The sequence below is a fragment of the Oncorhynchus mykiss genome, chromosome 15, assembly GCF_013265735.2.
Source record: "Oncorhynchus mykiss isolate Arlee chromosome 15, USDA_OmykA_1.1, whole genome shotgun sequence".
In the NCBI taxonomy this organism is placed as follows: Eukaryota; Metazoa; Chordata; class Actinopteri; order Salmoniformes; family Salmonidae; genus Oncorhynchus; species Oncorhynchus mykiss.
Genome location: NC_048579.1, coordinates 13592940 through 13617458, shown reverse-complemented (window position 1 = coordinate 13617458; position 24519 = coordinate 13592940). Strand labels below are relative to the sequence as shown.

The following is a 24519-nucleotide window of genomic DNA, read 5'->3' as shown; positions in this document are numbered from 1 at the left end:
CTCACGCTGCACCTCCTCCCCACTGTATTACCTCACGCTGCACACTCCCCCCACTGTATTACCTCACGCTGCACCTCCCCCCACTGTATTTCTTTACGCTGCATCTCCCCCCACTGTATTTCCTCACGCTGCACCTCCCCCTACTGTATTACCTCACACTGCACCTCCCCCCCACTGTATTTCCTCACGCTGCATTTCCCCCCACTGTATTACCTCACGCTGCATCTCCCCCCACTGTATTTCCTCACGCTGCATCTCCCCCCACTGTATTACCTCACACTGCACCTCCCCATTCACTGAACCTTCTTCCAGCCAGGACAATGGCAATAGAGACGAAACAATATATACACAAAGAAAACATTTTACTTCATAACTATCAGCTATATGTGAATTGTAAGAATGTAGCAAACCAGATAGTTTAACAAGAAAAAATTACAGAAAACTAATGGGAAGATGTCAATTATTTGTGGATGGGTAGCTAGTTAGCTAACAATTCTTCATGGCTATCTGGCTAGCTAACAATAGTAGCTAGCCATTCAGCCGTATTGACTTACTATAGGTTTGCGATTTACACACTCTACAGTGGGTATTGTAGGCAGGTAAATATGGCAAAATGAACACAGCATGTATTTATTAAGATAAAATATTGTAGTCATGCAACATATGAGATGTCAATAGGCAACATTTCATTCTGAAGTCTGAGTGGATTTTCTCTCGCTTCAGCTCAAATAATGGCTGCCATTTATTTCAAGAAATGTTGCGTTGTTTTTTTTACGTGGTTGCGTCATATTCCTGTGTATACTTTCCATTGAAGCTTGCATCGATGCATGCTTAAAAATATGTACAAACGGAGTACACATTCGAAGTGCCCTACATGGTTCTGTTTCCCATACTTTGATTTGGACTCATACTCCAACCCTCCTGTTCTCCAATTTGCGTGCTCGGAGCACGGTAGTATGCATTTTGAGAAACCCACAGATTCCCATGTGTGCTACTATAAAGGTTTCAGCTTTTAAGACTATACAGACAGATATGTGATTAGTTGACTATTTACTGAGCAGTGATGTGATTGGTTGACAGGGGCGGAGGGGTCTATGGCGCCGCCCCAGGAGACCAAAGAAGAGAACAGAGATGTGACACTGACACGACCTAGCAGGCCCGCAGTGAGTGTGTACACACACACAGAGAGAAACACACAACTCATTTTCTTCTCTGAACACACCAATCCATGTCTTATCTCTTTCATCTTCTCTTTTTTCCTCCCACATTCCTGTTTTATTCTCTACCTCCTCTTTCCTCTCTGCGTTTCTCTCCATCCTGTTTAGAGCTATAAGAGAGCTGTAGATGAGGTTAGTGGCATTTCTCTTCACCCTTTCTCCATATCTCTCTCAATCATTCACTCTCTGGCTCTTTCACTCATTCACCCATCCAGGTATTCACTCACTCGTTCACACTCACTCACCCTCCCACTCTCTCCCTCCCACTCTCAATCTCTCTGATGAGTACAAAAGGTTTGTCTCTCCCTGCAATAGTGATAGTTTCACCTCTCTCCCTCTTTCTCTCTTATTGACCCTCTTTTTCTCCACCTCTCTGGATCAACCAGGAGGAGTTGGTAAGATATCTATTGACCTCCACGTACACGCTCATGTACACACAGTCCCCTCTTTTCACGTGCACGCCCCTTTCTCCTTTAGCTCACCTGTCCTGCTCTACCTGTGCCGTTTGAAAGAGGCAGACTGGGGAGCATTGGAGCTGTGTGATGACCTCTAACCCCTGACCTCTAACCCCTGACCTCTAACCCCTCTATTAGTGACCTTTCCTGACCTTTCCTGACTGAAGCCTCATTGTTCCTCACTCACGCTCTGGGGAATTAGTTAACGGCTGAAACATGTATGTGTAAAACATTGTGCCAATAAAATATTGCCCATGAATCAATGCAACTGCTACCGCATCCACCGCGTGAGTACTGACCTTTTTATAATACCCTCTCCTGACCTCTGACCTCCAGGACCTGACGGCTCTGGCCAAGGAGCTGAGGGAGCTGCGCCAGGGGGAGGAACCTAACCGCCCGCCCGTCAAGGTGACGGACTACTCCTCGTCCAGTGATGAGTCACAGAGCGACGAGGACGGAGAGGAGGGAGGGGGAAGAAGTAACGACGGCTCTGTGTCTGTCAGCGACATCCCACGCATCATGTGAGTGTGTGTTAGAAAGTGTGTGTATTACAAAGTGAGTGTGTGTCAGCATTTTAGCTATATATTTTAAACTTGTGTGTGTCAGGCCGGCTGCAGGGCAGAGTGGAGGTGAGTCGTACGGTGTGATGGGAGGACATGATGATTCCCACGGCAACAGTTCCCAAGACAGCTCCCTGATGATGAGAGAGGTCAGTCACCTTCAATCCCTGACCCCAGGGCTCCACACTGCCCGCTTCATACACAACTCAACACCCAGCATCCAGGCATGCACTCAGCTCGTGGGTGTGCTGTGTGTGCGTGTTCGTCTCTGCATTGTCACCAGTTGTTACTCTGCTTCTTCAGTCCTCTGGGTTCACCCACCTTCCATATCAGGGGCAGAATGTACCCCTTAACCACAGATCCAGATGAACCCCTTAAACCTAACCTTAACCATTAGATTCCAACCTTACCTCAACCTCAAATCTAGAATCCGCTTACCCTTCCCAAATCCTACCCATCACAAGGAAATACATTAATCTGACCTTAGATCAGTGCCTAGAGTGCCCCTCACTCTCTCTCTGTTCCAGACCTATGGGGACAGGAGGCGGAGCTCCGCTCTCGCTGACAGCAACGGTTTCTTCGGCAACGCCAATCTGCCCGATCTGGTGCAGCAAAGCCCTTCCCCCCTGGTCTCCCCTGGCAATGGCTCTGGGCGCAGCCACTCCGAAGTAGGTTCACTAGACCCCTACACCCCAACTGCTTGCGACCTTGCACCCTATACCCTTACATGCTAGTCATCTACACACAACCCCCCTACATGCTAGTCATCTACACACAACCCCCTTACATGCTAGTCATCTACACACAACCCCCCTACATGCTAGTCATCTACACACAACCCCCCTACATGCTAGTCATCTACACACAACCCCCCTACATGCTAGTCATCTACACACAACCCCCCTACATGCTAGTCATCTACACACAACCCCCCTACATGCTAGTCATCTACACACAACCCCCCTACATGCTAGTCATCTACACACAACCCCCCTACATGCTAGTCATCTACACACAACCTCACTGCACACAGAACCCTACACCTGAGCCCATTGCCTCTGTTCCCTTGTGTTCTCTCTGCATCCTAAAACTGAAGAAGAAGAAACACTCACCCTTCCCTCTAGTTTGACTTGAAAACCTAGTCTGTTTGGTTCTTGAGACTAAACCCACCCTAATCCATATCAATTTCTCCCATCCATTCTCTTCCTTTGCTGCTGATGGTCACATGCTCTCCTCTCTCCTGCATGTTGTGTGCGCATGGCAAACCAAGTCTAATGTTGCTCAACACACTTTCCACTCTGGCAACCCGTTAGAGCAATGATCACCAACCTTTTCTGAGTCAAGATTAGTGCAATGGCGGTCATGAAATTTTGTCAGCCGGTGATTGTCAAGCAAATAACTGCCGGTCTCACTAGTTGACCGTTAATTAACATAAACATGTTTAGCATCTACTGGCTTCCACGAATAACTTTTGAGAAAAAAAGTTTTTAAATCATTTTAGTATTGTCACCATCACAATATATCCATTATTTATTTTAGGCAGGTCTAAAGAAACATTATATGAAGAAAATGTAGTCTATTTCAGAAAAATAGCATACTCTGAGTCGTCCTTATGTTAGGCCCTGATCTGGCTATGCCAGTTATTTATGCAACTTTAGTTGTGATATGCAAATGTTGGGCTATATGTTTTTTAATCCATTCTAAGGCTGCATGATGCGACTCTAATGATGATTTGAAAAAAGTCACATGAAAGGCATGAGCTCAGCTTTTTTTTTGGTGCAGGCTGCACACACTTCATCAGTCTCTCATTCACAATTTGAGAAGCACTTGATAATAACTTGAATTTCCCAGTAATGAGCCCGTAATGCTCCCTATAAAAATCCATGCCTTTAGCGGCCAGTGGCCATTGTGCCCTTGGGCTGAAAATAATAATACAAATTCTCTTCTCCCAGCTGCGTGCTCCGTAGCACCTTTCACTCACATGGCTCTCTCAGATATCTCAATTCAGTTTAGCCAATGCCCGTCATGTAATCGGTCCTTCTCACAGGATACAAGTGAAGACAGACACGTCGGGGACACAAGTGCGTATGTCCTTATCGATTTCCAAGGCGCTCATTGAAGATGTTGGAAGAACTGTCCACATTTACTTTTCGTCACCCAACAAGGTGAGTAGGCCTAACGAACAGCAAAAGCACTAGTCTATGTCAATCTACTATTGACTACTACTATCCCACATAGTACAAAAGTTGACCTGTTCTATTGGTCAACTTGTCCTTCTGTGCGAGAGAAAAATATTCCAAGCATAGTCTGGGACAGTTGTGGGATGCGATAGATCCCAAATGAATACAACCACTAGAATCTAAAAAACGTTTAATAGCAATGAGGCTGATGCAACAGATCAGAACGTATTTTCTATTTCTTTACATTCTAAGTACAGCAATGTGCACACGGTAGAAGGCTAGAAGCGCAAAGGTTCCAAAATGCAATCACTTAGCGGGAAAACACCATTCTCAAAAGTGATCGCAAATGTGATTATGCATGTAATGCTTTATTATAAAGGTGCATTTTTTCCCCCTAACTTCCGCGATGCATACAAGGCCCTCCCTCGCCCTCCCTTTGGCAAATTCGACCACGACTCCATCTTGCTCCTACCGTCTTATAGGCAGAAACTCAAACAGGATATACCCGTGACTAGGATCATTCAACGTCGGTCTGAGAGAGCCTCAGAGAATAACATCGATCTATACGCTGACTCGGTGAGTGAGTTTATAAGGAAGTGCATTGGAGATGTACCCACTGTGACTATTAACCTACCCTAACCAGAAACTGTGGATGGAGACAAAACTGAAAGCGCGATCCACCAAATTTAACCATGGAAAGATGACTGGGAATATGGCAGAATATAAACAGTGTAGTTATTCCTTCAGCAAGGCAAACAAATAAGCAAAATGTCGGTATAGGGACAAAGTACAGTCCCAATTCAACTGCTCAGACACGAGACCTATGTGGCGGGGTCTACAGGAAATCACAGACTACAAAAAGAAAACCAGCCACGTCACGGACACCGACGTCTCGCTTCTAGACAAACTAAACACCTTCTTTGCCCGCTTTGAGGATAATACAACGCCACCATCGCGGCCCGCTAACAAGAACTGTGCCACCCCCTCTCCTTCTCCATGGCTGATGTGAGTAAGACATTTAAACGTGTTAACTCTCGCAAAGCTGCTGTGCTGGCCCAGACGCAATCCCTAGCCGCGCCCTCAGAGCATGTGCAGACCAGCTGGCTGGTGTGTTTACGGACATATTCAATCGCTCCCCATCGCAGTCTGCTGTCCCCACATGCTTCAAGACGGCCACCATTGTTCCTGTACCCAAGAAGGCAAAGATAACTGAACTAAATTACTATCGCCCCGTAGCACTCACTTCTGTCACCACAAAGTGCTTTGAGAGACTAGTCAAGGATGATATCGCCTCCACCTTACCGGCCACCCTAGACCCACTTCAGTTTGCATACCGCCCCAACAATCGCCATTACACTGCCCACTGCCCTATCCCATCTGGACAAGAGGAATACCTATGTAAGAATGCTGTTCATTGACTACAGCTCAGCATTCAACACCATAGTACCCTCCAAGCTCATTATTAAGCTGGAGGCCCTGGGTCTCAACCTCGTCCTGTGCAATTGGGTCCTGGACTTTCTGATGGGCCGCCCCCAGGTGGTGAAGGTAGGTAACAACATCTCCACTAAAAGTGACCATCAACACTTGGGCCCCACAAGGGTGCGTGCTCAGCTCCCTCCTGTACTCCCTGTTGACCCATGACTGCGTGGCCACGCACACCTCCAACTCAATCATCAAGTTTGCATATGACACAACAGTAGTGGGCTTGATTTCCAACAATGACGAGACAGCCTCTAGGGAGGAGGTGAGGCCACTCGGAGTGTGGTGTCAGGAAAACAACCTCTCACTCAACATCAACAAAACCAAGGAGATGATCGTGGACTTCAGGAAACAGCTGAGGGAGCACCCCCTATCCACATCGAAGGGACAGCAGTGGAGAAGGTGCAAAGTTTTAAGTTCCTCGGCATACACATCACAGACAAACTGGTCCACCCACACAGACAGTGTGGTGAAGAAGAAGCAACAGCGCCTCTTCAACCTCAGGAGGCTGAAGAAATTTGGCTTGTCACCTAAAACCCTGACAAACTTTTTCAGATGCACAATCGAGAGCATCCTGTCAGTCTGCTCTCCAGAGGGTGGTGCGGTCTGCACAACGAATCACCGTGGGCAAACTACCTGCCTTCCAAGACACCTACATTACCCGATGTCACAGGAAGGCCAAAATGATCATCAAGGACAACAACCACCCGAGTCACTGCCTGTTCACCCCGCTATCATCCAGAAGGCGAGGTCAGTACAGGTGCATCAAAGCTGGGACAGAGAGATAGAAGATGTTTTTCAATCTCAAGGCCATCAGACTGCTTAACAGCAATCACTAACTCAGAGAGGCTGCTGCCTTAATAGAGATTCAAATAACTGGCCACTTTAATAAGTAGATCACTCGTCACTTTAAATAATGCCACTGTAATAATGTTAACATATCTTACATTACTCATCTCACATGTATATACTGTACCTTATACCGTCTATGGCACCTTGCCTATGCCGCTCGGTCATCGCTCATCCATATGTGGTTTTGTACATATTCTTATTCCATCCCTTTAGATGTGTGTATTAGGTAGTTGTTGGAAATTGTTAGATTACTTGTTATATATTACTGCACTGTCGGAACTAGAAGCACAAGAATCCGCTACACTCACATTAACATCTGCTAACCATGTGTATGTGTCCATAACATTTTATTTGATACAAAGGTTCAATTAATCAAGTGCACCTACTGAATCAAGTGCACCTACTGAATCAAGTGCACCTACCGCCAACAGCGCAATACGGATTTAAAAAAATTTGTGCAAGCCTTTATCGTTGGCTTTTCCACAGAAATGCTTGGTGATCGACTAGGAATGCTATGAAGATACCAATCAACTGGTTGGTGACCACTGTGTTAGATTATGCTGAAAACCCTCCCACCTGGTTACCTGTTAACTCAAAGGACAGAAATTGGGGCCTGTAGTTTTTCCTGGTCAGATCACGTGGTCTGGGATACCTCTGAGACCTGATGCTCTGAGGCACTGATCCCAACCCTCTCTCTGATTGGCAGTACGGCATGGGCAGTGGCTCCAAGTCCTCCTCCTTCACGCCATTCGTTGATCCACGAGTCTACGGAACCTCCCCCACTGAGGATGATGATGATGATGAAAACTCTGCGTCCGGTGAGTCTGTTATCTTTACATTTGAGTCATTTAGCAGACGCTCTTATCCAGAGTGACTTACAGTTAGTTAGTTCCTTCATCCTAAAGCTAGAATCCTTGGTTGTTACATCCATATTTCTTTAAACTTAGAAATGAATGATACAATATAGATTCTTGAAGAATATAACTTATAAATGCCTCATGAGCTTAGTTCAACTGTCGTACCTCATCAGAACCCAAAATATACAGTGCATTCGTAAAGTATTCAGACCCCTTCACTTTTTCCACATTTTGTTACGTTACAGCCTTATTCTAAAATGGATTCAATTGTTTTTTTCCCTCATCAATCTACACACAATACCCTATAAAGACAAAACAAAAACATTTTTTTAGAAATGTTCGCATTTATTACAAATGTATTAAAAATTAAAAACTATTCAGACCCTTTACTCAGTACTTTGTTGAAACACCTTTGGCAGCGATTACAAGTCTTCTTGGGTATGATGCTACAAGCTTGGCACACCTGTATTTGGGGAGTTTCTCCCATTCTTATCTGCAGATCCTCTCAAGCTCTATCAGGTTGGATGGGGAGCGACGCAGCACAGCTATTTTCAGGTCTCTCCAGAGATGTTCGATCGAGTTCAGGTCCGGGCTCTGGCCAATCCTGCAATGTCTTGGTTGTGTGCTTAGGGTTGTTGTGCAGTTGGAAGGTGAACCTTCTCCCCAGATTGAGGTCCTGAGCTCTCTGCAGCAGGTTTTTATCAAGAAACTCTGTACTTTGCTCCGTTCATCTTTCCCTCGATCCTGACTAGTCTCAAAGTCCCTGCCGCTGAAAAACATCCCCACAGCATGATGCTGCCACCACCATGCTTCACCGTAGGGATGGTGCCAGGTTTCCTCCAGACATGACGCTTGGCATTCAGGCCAAAGAGTTCAATCTTGCTTTCATCAGACCAGAGAATCTTGTTTCTCATGGTCTGAAAGTCCTTTAGTTGCCTTTAGGCAAACTCCAAGCGGCTGTCATGTGCCTTTTACTGAGGAGTGGCTTCCGTCTGGCCACTCTACCAGCTGCAGGGATGGTTGTCCTTCTGGAACGTTCTCTCATCTCCACAGAGGACCTATGGAACTCTATCAGAGTGACAATCGGGTTCTTTTTTCACCTCCCTGACCAAGGCCCTTCTCCCCCGATTGCTCAGTTTGGCCGGGCGGACAGCTCTAGGAAGAGGTGATTCCAAACTTCCTCCATTTAAGAATGATTGAGGCCACTATGTTCTTGGGGACCTTCAATGCTGCAAACATATTTTTGATACCCCTTCTACAGATCTGTGCCTTGACACAATCCTGTCTCAGAGTTCTACAGACAATTCCTTCGACCTCATGTCTTGGTTTTTGCTCTGACATGCACTGTCAACTGTAGGACCTTTTATATAGGCAGGTGTGTGCCTTTCCAAATCATGTCCAATCAACTGAATTTACCACAGGTGGAATCCAATCAAGTTGTAGAAACATCAAGGGTGAAAAATGGAAACGGGATGCACCAGAGGTCAATTTCGAGTCTCACAGCAAAGGGTCCGATTTCATTTTTAATAAATGTGCAAACATTTAAAAAAAATCTGTTTTCGCTTTGTCCTTATAGGGTATTGTGTGTAGAATGAGGAGAATGTTTTATTTTATTTTATTCATTTTAGAATAAGGCTGTGACGTAACAATGTGGAAAAGGTGAAGGGGTCTGAATACTTGCACTGTAAGCTTGTTTTACTCCAATGTTACTAAACAATGTAAATGTAATCAAACACTGTATAGCCTCAAAACATGGTTAGAACTGTAATGTTGATATCACAGATGGTCAGTCTTTGCATCCATAGCTCTGTCTATGAATTTGAGATTGGTTACATTTCTCCAGGCCCATCACGCAGCTTTTTACCGAAACAGAGGCCACTGTGTTAATGTTTAAATTAAGGACTCTAGCTTTAAGATAGCTAGGTGAGACAACCACATATCACAGTCATAGTAAGTCAAATGTTCCTTTATAGAAGTAGCTATCACCAATGGCTTCTTGCTCAAGCTCCTCTTGCCAGTGAATTGCTTAGGAATCAGTGGGTTGTACAAATGTTTCTTTATGTTTTAAGGTTGTTCTGTGGTTGTAAGTTTGGTTATGTGAACGTTAGTGTAATGTTACCCTGTGGTTGCAGCCCACTTTGCGAACGAGCTGCTGCTTCAGGAGCAGGCTAGACTGAACGAGGCCAGAAAGATCAGCGTGGTCAACGTGAACCCGACCAACATACGACCTCACAGCGACACGCCTGAGATACGCAAATACAAGAAACGCTTCAACTCTGAGATACTGTGTGCTGCTCTCTGGGGTAAGACACTTAAACTATAGAGTACATATACACACACATTGTGCTATTGTGTGTGTTTTATTATTTGTGTGTGTCTAGGTGTGAACCTGCTGGTGGGGACAGAGAACGGTCTGATGTTGCTGGACCGTAGTGGTCAGGGGAAGGTCTATAACCTGATCAACCGCCGACGCTTCCAACAGATGGATGTTCTGGAGGGCCTCAACGTCCTAGTCACCATATCAGGTAGGACTGACTGCTACTTAAACACAATCGGACCTTACCAAACGGTTCTGGAGCTCCATCGGAGCCGAGTGTTGTGGTTTTGACTGTCCGGGCTCAAAAGGCAGACTTGTGTTTTCTGAACAACTCGAGGCCTGTAGCAATGCTTTGTTCAGATTGGAAGATCACTCTCAAAGAGCTAACAGGCTGAAGACTTTTCCCTCTCTCCTCCCTCTTCTCCTTTCCCCTCTCTCTTCTACTCCCTCCCCTCTCTCTTCTCCCCTCTCTCCTCCCTCTTCTCCTTTCCCCTCTCTCTTCTACTCCCTCCCCTCTCTCTTCTCCCCTCTCTCCTCCCTCTTCTCCTTTCCCTCCTCCCTCTTCTCCTTTCCCCTCTCTCTTCTAATCCCTCCCCTCTCTCCTCTCTCCTCCCTCCCCTCTCTCTCCCCTGGCCACTCTCTCCTCTCCCCTCTCCTCTCCCTCTCCCCTCTCCCCTCCATCTCCCCTCTCTCCTCCCTCTCCCCTCTCTCCTCCCTCTCTCCTCCCTCTCCCCTCTCTCCTCCCTCTCCCCTCTCTCTCCCCTGGCCTCTCTCTCCTCTCCCCTCCCCCTCTCCCCCTCTCTCTCTCTCCTCCAGGGAAGAAGAATAAGTTGCGTGTGTACTACCTGTCCTGGCTGAGGAACAGGATATTACACAACGACCCCGAGGTGGAGAAGAAGCAGGGCTGGGTCACTGTAGGAGAGCTGGAGGGCTGTGTGCACTACAAAGTTGGTACGTGTGTGTGTGCGCGCGCGTGCGTCCCGGAGGTGGTGGTGGCTGGGTGAAGTTTAAACCTGTGTGTTGCATTAGCCCATTGAGCTAAAGCCTAGGCATTATCACAGGTTACTAACACAAGTCTCAGTGAGTGATTGACTCTCCTGTGTGTGTGCTGTTTCCAGTGAAGTATGAGAGGATCAAGTTTCTGGTCATCGCTCTGAAGAACTCAGTGGAGATCTTTGCCTGGGCACCCAAACCCTACCACAAGTTCATGGCTTTCAAGGTAACACACACACACACACCAGTATGATCTCATTTCCTCTACGATCACCTGGGTGATGCCAAGCAGCCATTTTCAAGCAAAATGCTCCCCACACATCAGTGATCACAGTATCTCTTTCTCTATTCCCTGCTGTCTCTCGTTCTGTCTGTCTGTCAGTCGTTCACTGACCTGCAGCACCACCCCCAGCTGGTTGACCTGACGGTGGAGGAGGGTCAGAGGTTAAAGGTTATCTATGGCTCCAGCGTCGGGTTCCATGTCATTGATGTCGACTCTGGCAACCCTTATGACATCTACATTCCCTCCCACGTAAGAGTGTGAGTGTGAGTGTGTGTGCGCTCAGAGAAGGAAACCTGAACCAGGTAACATCTGATTTCTCCACTCTGGTGGTGAGCCGTTGGTTCCCCTTTGAACTGTGACCTCTTAAATGGTAACCGTACCTACTGTGTGGCAGTTCTGGTTTCAGGGCTCAAATACCATGACGTTTACCATTTATGTTGTTCAAACCATGACGATGCTATTTTGTTTACATTCTGTGTTACCATGGTGATTGTGTGAATGTTGGAGTGGGAGATTCCATTGTTGCAGCAGTTTCTCCTCACACAGGGGGGTGGGGAGCTGGCCACAAGACAAGGAGGGGGGGAAAGAAGAGAGAGACATTTAGAGAAATACGTGAAAGAAAGAGGTAGAGGAGTTGTGGGGGTCGTGCTCTGTGCCCGCCAGGCTGATGCCACCCCACCCCTCCACTGTGTGGTATCTATCGCCCCCGGCAGATTCAGAGTCAGGTGACGCCCCATGCCATCGTGGTGCTGCCGCGGACCGACGGGATGGAGATGCTGCTGTGTTACGAGGACGAGGGCGTCTATGTCAACACCTACGGACGCATCACTAAAGACGTGGTGCTGCAGTGGGGAGAGATGCCTACATCTGTTGGTAGGTCACACACACACTATATACACAACTCTCACTGCCCCCCTCACACACACTATATACACAACTCTCACTGCCCCCTCACACACACTATATACACAACTCTCACTGCCACCCTCACACACACTATATACACAACTCTCACTGCCCCCTCACACACACTATATACACAACTCTCACTGCCCCCCTCACACACACTATATACACAACTCTCACTGCCACCCTCACACACACTATAAACACAACTCTCACTGCCCCCCTCACACACACTATATACACAACTCTCACTGCCCCCCTCACACACACTATATACACAACTCTCACTGCCACCCTCACACACACTATATACACAACTCTCACTGCCACCCTCACACACACTATAAACACAACTCTCACTGCCCCCCTCACACACACTATATACACAACTCTCACTGCCACCCTCACACACACTATATACACAACTCTCACTGCCACCCTCACACACACTATAAACACAACTCTCACTGCCCCCCTCACACACACTATATACACACAACTCTCACTGCCCCCCTCACACACACTATATACACAACTCTCACTGCCACCCTCACACACACTATATACACAACTCTCACTGCCACCCTCACACACACTATATACACAACTCTCACTGCCCCCCTCACACACACTATATACACCTCACTGCCCCCCTCACACACACTATATACACAACTCTCACTGCCACCCTCACACACACTATATACACAACTCTCACTGCCCCCCTCACACACACTATATACACCTCACTGCCCCCCTCACACACACTATATACACAACTCTCACTGCCACCCTCACACACACTATATACACCTCACTGCCCCCCTCACACACACTATATACACCTCACTGCCCCCCTCACACACACTATATACACAACTCTCACTCTCACAACTCTCACGGACGCATCACTAAAGACGTGGTGCTGCAGTGGGGAGAGATGCCTACATCTGTTGGTAGGTCACACACACACTATATACACAACTCTCACTGCCCCCCTCACACACACTATATACACAACTCTCACTGCCACCCTCACACACACTATATACACAACTCTCACTGCCCCCCTCACACACACTATATACACAACTCTCACTGCCCCCCTCACACACACTATATACACAACTCTCACTGCCAACCTCACACACACTATATACACAACTCTCACTGCCCCCCTCACACACACTATATACACCTCACTGCCCCCCTCACACACACTATGTACACAACTCTCACTGCCACCCTCACACACACTATATACACAACTCTCACTGCCACCCTCACACACACTATATACACAACTCTCACTGCCCCCCTCACACACACTATATACACAACTCTCACTGCCACCCTCACACACACTATATACACAACTCTCACTGCCCCCTCACACACACTATATACACAACTCTCACTGCCACCCTCACACACACTATATACACAACTCTCACTGCCCCCCTCACACACACTATATACACAACTCTCACTGCCACCCTCACACACACTATATACACAACTCTCACTGCCACCCTCACACACACTATAAACACAACTCTCACTGCCCCCCTCACACACACTATATACACAACTCTCACTGCCACCCTCACACACACTATATACACAACTCTCACTGCCCCCCTCACACACACTATATACACAACTCTCACTGCCCCCCTCACACACACTATATACACAACTCTCACTGCCCCCCTCACACACACTATATACACAACTCTCACTGCCACCCTCACACACACTTCTATGCCTCTCACATTCTCACACGCACTACCCCTCACTATTCCACACTATCCCTCACTGTTCCACACTATCCCTCACTGTTCCACACTACTACTCACAACCCCCCCCACCCCCCAAACTTCTCGATAAGAAAATAAATAAATACAATTCTCTAAATAAGCTTTTATGCACAAAGGTCAAAACACTGCATGTAAAATTAGACCTGGACTAAACCATGAGACCTGGACTAAACCATGAGACCTGGACTAAACCATGAGACCTGGACTAAACCATGAGACCTGGACTAAACCATGAGACCTGGACTAAACCATGAGACCTGGACTAAACCATGAGACCTGGACTAAACCATGAGACCTGGACTAAACCATGAGACTTGGACTAAACCATGAGACCTGGACTAAACCATAAGCCCCACAAATTATGAAAATATCAAAATAGTTCACCCTGCTTTTTTCTGTCTATGAAAATGCAAATTCATGCACAACCACTAATAATGAACATTTTGTAGCAGGCCTTTTAGAAAATCTAACACAGGTCTCGTGAACAATCTCTCAAGCACAAACCCACGTGGTAGTGAGTAGCCAGCTAATCGTTTATATGCTAACAAGGTAGAACAGTTGAACTATTAAATATACACCCCCCTGTCCATCTCCTGTCTGAACAGCCGCATGTTCACTTTAACATACTGAAATCAATTATTTCTCAGAACAAGTTGCCAATTCCTGTTATAAATGTGACTTTTTGTGTTCATTTCACATTTATAAAACACAGACTACACAGCTAGCCCATGACAGTCTGTGGCTATAATGCAGCTAGCTGTACCGCAATGCCGCCCGTGACAAACAGAGCATTAACTTCCCACAATCATGTTTATTGACACTCAATTTAGCAGGGTCTGCTCTGTTCCACATTTTGGGAGTTGAGACTTTAAAAGGGTATTGTAAGAGAGTTTAAGTTCTCGTCTATTACAGTAAAATAATGTCTCTAAGCGTTTGTGTCCAAATGAACAATTTCCGTTGGACCAAACCTCAAATGCAAGTAGTGAGTTTAAACGGCTTGTTCTCAGAGAGGAAGAAGTTATCTTTCATTGTTATTTTTGTGAGTGGCAGGGGGAGGGGCTTGGTGTGTGAGTGGCAGGGGGAGGGGCTTGGTGTGTGAGTGGCAGGGGGAGGGCCTTGGTGTGTGAGTTGCAGGGGGAGGGGCTTGGTGTGTGAGTGGGAAGGAGCACAGTGCACAGAAGGAGCGAAGGAGACGATACCAAAAATACATAGAACGGTCATAAAAACTAAGAACAATAAAAACTTGATTCTTGCGTCCTCGACCCCTGCTCCTCCCACCCGACTCCGAACCCTGCTCCTCCCACCCGACTCCGACCCCTGCTCCTCCCACCCGACTCCGACCCTTGCTCCTCCCACCCGACCCCTGCTCCTCCCACCCGACCCCTGCTCCTCCCACCCGACTCCGACCCCCCCCTTCCATATGTTATACAGTTGAAGTCGGAAGTTAACATACACTTAGGTTGGAGTCATTAAAACTCATTTTTCAACCACTCCAGAAATGTCTTGTTTACAAACTATAGTTTTGGCAAGTCGGTTAGGACATCTACTTTGTGCATGACACAAGTACATTTTTCCAGCAATTGTTTATAGACAGATTATTTCACTTATTTTACTGTTTCACAATTCCAGTGGGTCAGAAGTTTACATACACTAAGTTGACTATGCCTTTTAAACAGCTTGGAAAATTCCAGAAATGATGTCATAGCTTTAGAAGTTTCTGATAGGCTAGTTGACATCATTTGAGTCAATTGGCGGTGTACCTGGCTGTATTTCAAGGCCTACCTTCAAACTCAGTGCCTCTTTGCTTGACATCATGGGAAAATCAAAAGAAATCAGCCAAGAAAAATAACTGTAGACCTCCACAAGTCTGGTTCATCCTTGGGAGCAATTTCAAAATGCCTGAAGGTACCACTATCACCTGTACAAACAATAGTACGCAAGTATAAACACCATGGGACCACGCAGCCATCATACCGCTCAGGAAGGAGACTCGTTCTGTCTCCTAGAGATGAACATACTTTTTTGTGCGGAAAGGGCAAATCAATCCCAGAACAACAGCAAAGGACCTTGTGAAGATGCTGGAGGAAACAGGTACAAAAGTATCTATATCCACAGTAAAATAAGTCCTATATCGACATAACCTGAAAGGCCGCTCAGCAAGGAAGAAGACACTGCTCCAAAACCACCATTAAAAAGCCAGACTACGGTTTGCAACTGAACATGGGGACAAAGATCGTACTTTTTGGAGAAATGTCCTCTGGTCTGATGAAACAAAAATAGAACAGTTTGGCCAATAATGACCATCGTTATGTTTGGAGAAAAAAGGGGGAGGCTTGCAAGCCGAAGAACACCATCCCAACAGTGAAGCATGGGGGTGGCAGCATCATGTTGTGGGGGTGCTTTGCTGCAGGAGGGACTGGTGCACTTCACAAAATAGATGGAATCATAAGGTAGGAAAATTATGTGGATATATTGAAGCAACATCTCAAGACATCGGTCAGGAAGTTAAAGCTTGGTTGCAAATGGGTCTTCCAAATGGACAATGGCCCCAAGCATACTTCCAAAGTTGTGACAAAATGGCTCAAGGACAACAAAGTCAAGGTATTGGAGTGGCCATCACAAAGCCCTGACCTCAATCCTATAGAACATTTGTGGGCAGAACTGAAAACGCGTGAGCGAGCAAGGAGGGCTACAAACCTGACTCAGTTACACCAGCTATGTCAGGAGGAATGGGCCAAAATTCATCCAACTTGTTGTGGGAAGCTTGTGGAAGGCTACCCAAAATGTTTGACCCAAGTTAAACAATTTAAAGGCAATGCTACCAAATACTAATTGAGTGTATGTAAACGTCTGACCCATGAGGAATGTGATGAAATAAATAAAAGCTGAAATAAATAATTCTCTCTACTATTATTCTGACATTTCACATTATTAAAATAAAGTGGTGATCCTAACTGACCTAAAACAGGGAATTTTTACAAGGATTAAATATCAGGAATTGTGAAAAACTGAGTTTAAATGTATTTGGCTAAGGTGTATGTAAACTTTCGACTTCAACTGTATATAATAACACACCCGTAGAACTCGGACACTTACACCACTCTGCATGCTCCTACACACTTCCTACCCCTAGAGTGGTGCCCCTGTCCCCAGCACAAGGATACATGTTTGTGTGTCTGTTTGTCTGCTACTTTGTTACAATGTTATTTTGTGTTGCTGTTTGGTTGGCAAACAGATGATACTGAAATATTGTGGATATCTACCTGTACATGATCTATCTACCCATCTCTCTAGGTCTAGGATCTCTCTATCAACCTGTCTCTCTAAGTCTAGGATCTCTCTATCTACCTGTCTCTCTAGGTCTAGGATATCTCTAGGTCTAGGATATCTCTATCTACCTGTCTCTCTAGGTCTAGGATCTCTATAGGTCTAGGATCTCTCTATCTACCTGTCTCTCTAGGTCTAGGATCTCTCTATCTACCTCTCTCTCTAGGTCTAGGATATCTCTATCTACCTGTCTCTCTAGGTCTAGGATCTCTCTAGGTCTAGGATATCTCTATCTACCTGTCTCTCTAGGTCTAGGATCTCTATAGGTCTAGGATCTCTCTATCTACCTGTCTCTCTAGGTCTAGGATCTCTCTATCTACCTCTCTCTCTAGGTCTAGGATATCTCTATCTACCTGTCTCTCTAGGTCTAGGATCTCTCTATCAACCTGTCTCTCTAAGTCTAGGATCTCTCTATCTACCTGTCTCTCTAGGTCTAGGATATCTCTAGGTCTAGGATATCTCTATCTACCTGTCTCTCTAGGTCTAGGATATCTCTATCTACCTGTCTCTCTAGGTCTAGGATATCTCTAGGTCTAGGATATCTCTATCTACCTGTCTCTCTAGGTCTAGGATATCTCTATCTACCCGTCTCTCTAGGTCTAGGATCTCTCTATCTACCCTTCTCTCTAGGTCTAGGATCTCTCTATCTACCCGTCTCTCTAGGTCTAGGATCTCTCTATCTACCCGTCTCTCTAGGTCTAGGATCTCTCTATCTACCCATCTCTCTAGGTATAGGATCTCTATCTACCTGTCTCTCTAGGTCTAGGATCTCTCTATCTACCCGTTTCTCTAGGTCTAGGATATCTCTATCTACCTGTCTCTCTAGGTCTAGGATCTCTCTATCTACCGGTCTCTCTAGGTCTAGGATCTCTCTATCTACTTGTCTCTCTAGGTCTAGGATCTCTCTATCTACCTGTCTCTCTAGGTCTAGGATCTCTCTATCTACCGGTCTCTCTAGGTCTAGGATCTCTCTATCTACTTGTCTCTCTAGGTCTAGGATATCTCTAGGTCTAGGATATACAGTGCATTCGGAAAGTAGTCAGACCCCTTCCTTTTCCCCCCACATTTTGTTCATTTACAGCCTTATTCTAAAATGGATTAAATTTATTTTATTTGCCATCAATCTATACACACTACCTCATAATCACGAAGCGAAAATTTGAAAAAATGTTCCAAACTGCCCCTGGAAGCAACGTCAGCACAAGAACTGTTCTTCGAGAGCTTCATGAAATGGGTTTCCATGGCCGAGCATCCACACACAAGCCTAAGATCACCATGCGCAATGCCAAGCGTCGGCTGGAGTTGTGTAAAGCTCACCACCATTTGACTCTGGAGCAGTGGAAACGTGTTTTCAGGAGTGAAAAATCACACTTCACTACCTTGCAGTCCGACAGACGAATCTGGGTTTGGCGGATGCCAGGAGACGCTACCTGCCCCAATGCATAGTGCCAACTGTGAAGTTTGGTGGAGGAGGAATAATGGTCTGGGGCTGTTTTTCATGGTTCTGGCTAGGCAGTGAAGGGAAATGTTAACACTACAGCATACAATGACATTCTAGACAATTCTGTGCTTCCAACTTTGTGGCAACAGTTTGGGGAAGGCCCTTTCCTTTTTCTGCATGACAATGCCCCCGTGCACAAAGCCAGGTCCATATAGAAATGCTTTGTTAAGATTGGTGTAGAAGAACTTGACTGGCCTGCACAGAGCCCTAACCTCAACCCCATTGAATACCTTTGGGATAAATTGGAATGCCGACTGCTAGCCAGGCCTAATCACCCAACATCAGTGTCCGACCTCACTGATGCTCTTGTAGCTGAATGGAAGCAATGTTCCAACATCTAGTGGAAAGCCTTCCCAGAAGAGTGGAGGCTGTTATAGCAGCAATGTTCCAACATCTAGTGGAAAGCCTTCCCAGAAGAGTGGAGGCTGTTATAGCAGCAATGTTCCAACATCTAGTGGAAAGCCTTCCCAGAAGAGTGGAGGCTGTTATAGCAGCAATGTTCCAACATCTAGTGGAAAGCCTTCCCAGGAGAGTCGAGGCTGTTATAGCAGCAATGTTCCAACATCTAGTGGAAAGCCTTCCCAGGAGAGTCGAGGCTGTTATAGCAGCAAAGTGGGGACCAACTCCATATTAATGCCCATGATTTTGGAATGAGATGTTCAATGAGAAGGTGTCCACAAACAGTAAATGACCAAAAGTATGTCTAGATGTCTCTATAGGTCTACGATATACAGTGGCAAGAAAAAGTATGTGAACCCATGGAATTACCTGGATTTTTGCATAAATTGGTCATAAAATTTGATCTGATCTAAGTCACAACAATAGACAAACAGTGTGCTTAAACTAATAACACACAAATTATTGTATTTTTCGTGTCTATATTGATTACAACATTTACAGTGTAGGTTGGAAAAAGTATGACTTCTCCAAAAGCTAATTTGAGTCAGGAGTCAGTTAACCTGGAGTTCAATCAATGAGATGAGATTGGAGATGTTGGTTAGAGCTGCCTTGCTCTATAAAAAACACACAATTTGAGTTTGCTATTCACAAGAAGCATTGCCTGATGTGAACCATGCCTCGAACAAAAGAGATCTCAGAAGACCTAAGATTAAGAATTGTTGACTTGCATAAAGCTGGAAAGGGTTACAAAAGTATCTCTAAAAGCCTTGATGTTCATCAGTACAAATGGTCTATAAATGGAGAAAGTTCAGCACTGTTGCTCCTCTCCCTAGGAGTGGCCGTCCTGTAACGATGACTGCAAGAGCACAGTGCAGAATGCTCAATGAGGTAAAGAAGAATCCTAGAGTGTCAGCTAAAGACTTACAGAAATCTCTGGAACATGCTAACATCTCTGTTGACGGGTCTATGATTCGTAAAACACTAAACAAGAATGGTGCTCATGGGAAGACACCACGGAAGAAGCAACTGCTGTCCAAAAAACAACATTTCTGCACATCTGAAGTTTGCAAAAGTGCACTTTGATGTTGGCAAAATATATTCTGCAGAATATTCTTGCTTTAATCCCAGTAGATCTCAAATGGATCTTGATAGATCCCTGTGTCTTTAGATCAGCTCTGCCCTTCTCTGCTTCTCTTTTGTCTCTCCACTCTAACACCAAGCTTCAGTTTGTCTTGTCAGTCTGATTGACTGTTTTCAGTTGGCTCATTCTGTCTCTGTCTGAAACACTGTGGGTTTGTGTTGTGTTTTGAGACTGTACTCAGTCCTAGGAGCTTCTACCCCTGAGTTGATATTGCCTTCCTTTAAAAGGCCTCTCAACCCCGGCCCCAACACACAAATACTATATCAACATATACAGCCCCAAGCCACCATGACCAATACAAACCAGTACATACAAACACATACAGAGACAGGCCCACACCGACACACACACACTCACTCCAGTCCGTTGGCCAGCCCACTTCCTGAGTACACAGGAGCTGGATGACAGAACTGGGAGGTAAAATCACCCAACTATCCTTATGCTGCTACTGCTGTAACCATCCTCATAGTCATCAATCACCTGCACAATCCCTGCTACAGTATTACCACCCAGGGGCAGGGTTACCATCCTGTAGAACCACCATACAAGAGTCATCACAGTCAGTAGACGCTCAGATGGCCGTTTCTCCTAGTAGCTCTCTGCGGTTCACTTTGACTCTCCCCCCCATAACTCTGGGGATCTCTCCTACTAGCGTTGCCCCCTGGGTCCATATGAAACTGCCCCTCCCCATCCCCCCTCAGGCTGGATAGCTCAGGTGTTTGAGTTTTTATCCGCCATTCAGATTTAGAAACAGAAACTGCTGCAATGATATCCTCCCAGAGGCGTGGCCTAGGGGTGTGATCTGTGATTGGGTGACTGGTTTGAGTGAGTGCTCTCCTGTCCAATCCCCTGTCTGTATGTCCCTGTCCCTCCCCCAGCCTACATCCACTCCAACCAGATCATGGGCTGGGGAGAGAAGGCCATTGAGATCCGCTCCGTGGAGACGGGACACCTCGACGGAGTTTTCATGCACAAGCGAGCTCAGCGACTGAAGTTCCTGTCGGAGAGGAACGACAAGGTGTGTGTAAGCACAAACACATGTATACAAGCTAAGAGCACACACACACATACAATCTGCAAGAAATCCTCAAAATATAAGCCAGCACACATGCTAACCCTCCTCATGATGCTGTGTGCTTGTCTGCAGGTGTTTTTCGCCTCTGTGCGTTCCGGCGGCAGCAGCCAAGTCTTCTTCATGACCCTGAACCGGAGCTCTATGATGAACTGGTAACCCTGGCAAACCCTCCTCCTTACTTCTTCCCTCCATACTGTACATACCTAACCAGAGGTCAGGGTGGAGGGATGAAGAGAGAGAACTGAGACAGACGAGTGAACACAGAGCGGCTGGCGGCTCAGCAGCGACGGGAGGAGAGAAACAGTCTCCCATCCAGGCAGACATCTGCAGTAGCAACCTACAACCACAAGAGGAACCAGAGAGGAACAGCAACTCCAGATCACGCTCAGACAACACTCTTTCTCTCTGTTGTCTTAGTTTCTCTCAGGCTTTGTGTGAGATGGCCCCCTATTTCCTACATAGTGCAATACTTTTGGTCAGAGTAGGCATTTTGGACGTAGCCTCAGTGTTTATCCCAGGTGTTTTTGTTTTTGGGAGGTAGTGACAGGATGTGCTAGTGTAGTCTCCCTAATGGGGTCAGGGGTCAGCGACTAAGGGTATTGTCATGACCCCTGACCTTTGTGTATATATGGTGGGGGTGAGTGTAGATTCCTGACTGCTGGAGCAGTTTAAAAAATATAAATATTGTCACCAATGGTCACCAAAAAAATGATACTCTTGGCATAGATGCCATTCTTGTTCTAGTTCACTTGTGCTCCCCACTTTCTCTGCGAATGTTCTATTTGACAGTCAATCTATTTGCCGTATTTCTATCGTTACGCATTTGTAAATGCCACATTCTATGATATGAAACAGACCTGCTTTCCTATCGGACACTCTTCCACTGAGACAGAACAACAGAGGACAGACAAAAGGAAGACAGAAGATGATGAGAGACCGAGAGCAGTCTGAGTTTGTTTAGTTTATCTTCCTCCTGAATTTCAGCCTGTTTTGGTGGGAGTTTTGGCCTTCCATGGTGACATCACTATTTTTGTAAATTAGTTAGACCAATAAGAAAGAGTTCCAATCCTTTCTGCCAATAGCAGCTCATTTTGTTTCCCCCTTACCACTCCCAGACAGTACTAGCAAAATTCTTCCTTAAGAAATGTTTATTTTTACCATTTTAATAGAAAACAATCACAGGTACTTAATTGTTACCCAGAAATGATTTGATATGGAGATAAAAATGGCTGCATGGAACAGACGTATGGCTTGGTTAATGGTCAGACTTCTTCCTACACACCACCTCTTTTCTCCAGCTCTTCCCCTGTCTCCTTTGGTTCACCTGCTTCTGTACATGGTGCGTAGTGACACATCTGTCTCTGTTGGTTCACCTGCTTCTGTACATGTGCATAGTGACACCTATACTGCTCGTCATCATCAATCCTGACTTCTAAACTAAGGCAATACACAGGTCTAACTGGAGAGATGCGAGGTTGGGACGATTAACTTTCCAAAATGAGACCCACCATGTTAGCGTCAGTCAGCAGGACCTTACACTGGGGTCGTTTAAATGTACTCAAACTAGCTTTAGACGTCCAGGTAGAATGACCACACTATGAATCTCCACCATTAAGTTGAATCACGTGTAGTCTTCTAGGATACAGTGTCTGACTCTGTAACATAAGATCTGCCAAGGTAGTTGGTGAAAGTGGACGAGGGTGTCTGTGTGTACTGAACCAATGATGATGATTGACTACTGATGTGGCGTTGTATGTAACACAGGGTAATAGGCATGAGCCTACTCCATCCACTAATCGCTTACCTCTTCAGTCGTCATAGATCTGAAAGGACTGGATAAATATGTGTGACCGACCGGTGTATGAACCTGGGTCGGCAGACCTCTTGCTTTTTCCTATCTAGTCCTGTCAGATCTGTGAATACTGCAGGAGTATAGGTTAGAGAGAAGGGGTTGATTCCAAGAAACCGTAGGAGAAATATGATTAAGCATTTCATTATATCTGACTGATCATTTAGAAAAAGACAGCCATCATGTTCATACTATAAGGCTTTCTACAGAATAGAGAAAATGGTTTAAGGGATTTCTAAAAATGTTTTTATCGTGGTATAATTTGTATTTAAATATTTTGTAAGTATCAGAGTATGTGTGTGCATATGAGACTTGTCTTCCCTGCTAACAGTACAGGATTAAACTCTGCCACTGTTAAGACCGTCTGTGCGTTGAGTGACTGTGTGCTTTCATCTCATCTGAATCACTGGGACAATAACCCCGCCCCCAGACTGGTACTCCACTCCACTATGTGATGTTGAAACGTAACTGTCCTTCCTTGTACAGACATGATTACAGAGACGTCCTCTACTGCTTTACTTTACTGTCTGGATGTCTTCTGAAATCTAAAATGCACAGCAGCACCATCACACACTGTCGGCCAAGTAATTCCCTCCCTGCCAACTTTGTCTCCCATCTTGAGCTCCCTAACACACACATTATTCTATCAGAGGTGCCGGTACTCAAGCTGTAGCAAATGAGAAGAGCCTGATCTCTGTACCAGTACCGGTCAGCACCAGCCCACTTCAACCACTGGTCTGAGAGCAGTTCTCCAGTGTTCTGTTCTGGTTGTCTGCATGTAAAAGTGTGGGGAGAGCAGATCAGGACTGACTGCAGTAAGGCCTTCTCATAGCTTCTTTAGACTTTTTTGGGCCTCAAAGCTCACATCACAAATATTTGTTTTTCAATTAGTGAAAACATTGATAAGGGAACACAATGTTAGGCTGGTATGTGGACACTGGATCCTAGTGTCCTTACAGTTTAGTAATAAAGAGAACTAACTACTGACTTAATGTTCTGACACCGAGACACAGAGGGAGGTAGTGTGTATGGCTGATGAGCTTGGATACATGTGATTACTGATGGTGATTAATGTGATTCTGGATGCTTTTTGTTTGGACTTTTCAATGTAACCTACTGACACACACACTTCACGTTTCCAAATGACAACATGCATTAAAGATGTGCTGTGTGAATGACTCATTTCTCCTAATTAAATTATTGGGTTGTGAGACTATATTCCCTCTCATCCAGTATGCTCTCTTCGGCAAACATAGGCTCCTTTAGTTCAATATTGGGCTAACGACCTAAAACTTGTAGTAGTCCAAG

General features: G+C 45.7%; 1 protein-coding gene across 10 annotated transcripts in view; it reads left to right on the top strand.

Annotated features, from left to right (window-relative positions):
• The window catches only part of tnikb (TRAF2 and NCK interacting kinase b), a 64115-nt gene extending 39726 nt beyond the window's left edge, over positions 1 to 24389 (top strand). For 5 of the 10 annotated variants that reach the window (XM_036943751.1, XM_036943748.1, XM_036943750.1 and 2 more), the window contains 14 exons: positions 1081 to 1163; positions 1326 to 1349; positions 2009 to 2193; positions 2279 to 2381; positions 2760 to 2900; positions 7450 to 7561; positions 9733 to 9903; positions 9982 to 10125; positions 10734 to 10868; positions 11036 to 11136; positions 11293 to 11442; positions 11907 to 12066; positions 21166 to 21305; positions 21435 to 24389. In XM_036943751.1, coding sequence (XP_036799646.1) covers positions 1081 to 1163; positions 1326 to 1349; positions 2009 to 2193; positions 2279 to 2381; positions 2760 to 2900; positions 7450 to 7561; positions 9733 to 9903; positions 9982 to 10125; positions 10734 to 10868; positions 11036 to 11136; positions 11293 to 11442; positions 11907 to 12066; positions 21166 to 21305; positions 21435 to 21518 — 1733 coding nt within the window. In that variant the 3' untranslated portion in view covers positions 21519 to 24389. The remainder of the gene's footprint in view (positions 1 to 1080; positions 1164 to 1325; positions 1350 to 2008; positions 2194 to 2278; positions 2382 to 2759; positions 2901 to 7449; positions 7562 to 9732; positions 9904 to 9981; positions 10126 to 10733; positions 10869 to 11035; positions 11137 to 11292; positions 11443 to 11906; positions 12067 to 21165; positions 21306 to 21434) is intronic. The other 5 variants (XM_036943755.1, XM_036943756.1, XM_036943749.1 and 2 more) reach the window with 3 other exon arrangements.
• Positions 24390 to 24519: the final 130 nt, after the last annotated feature.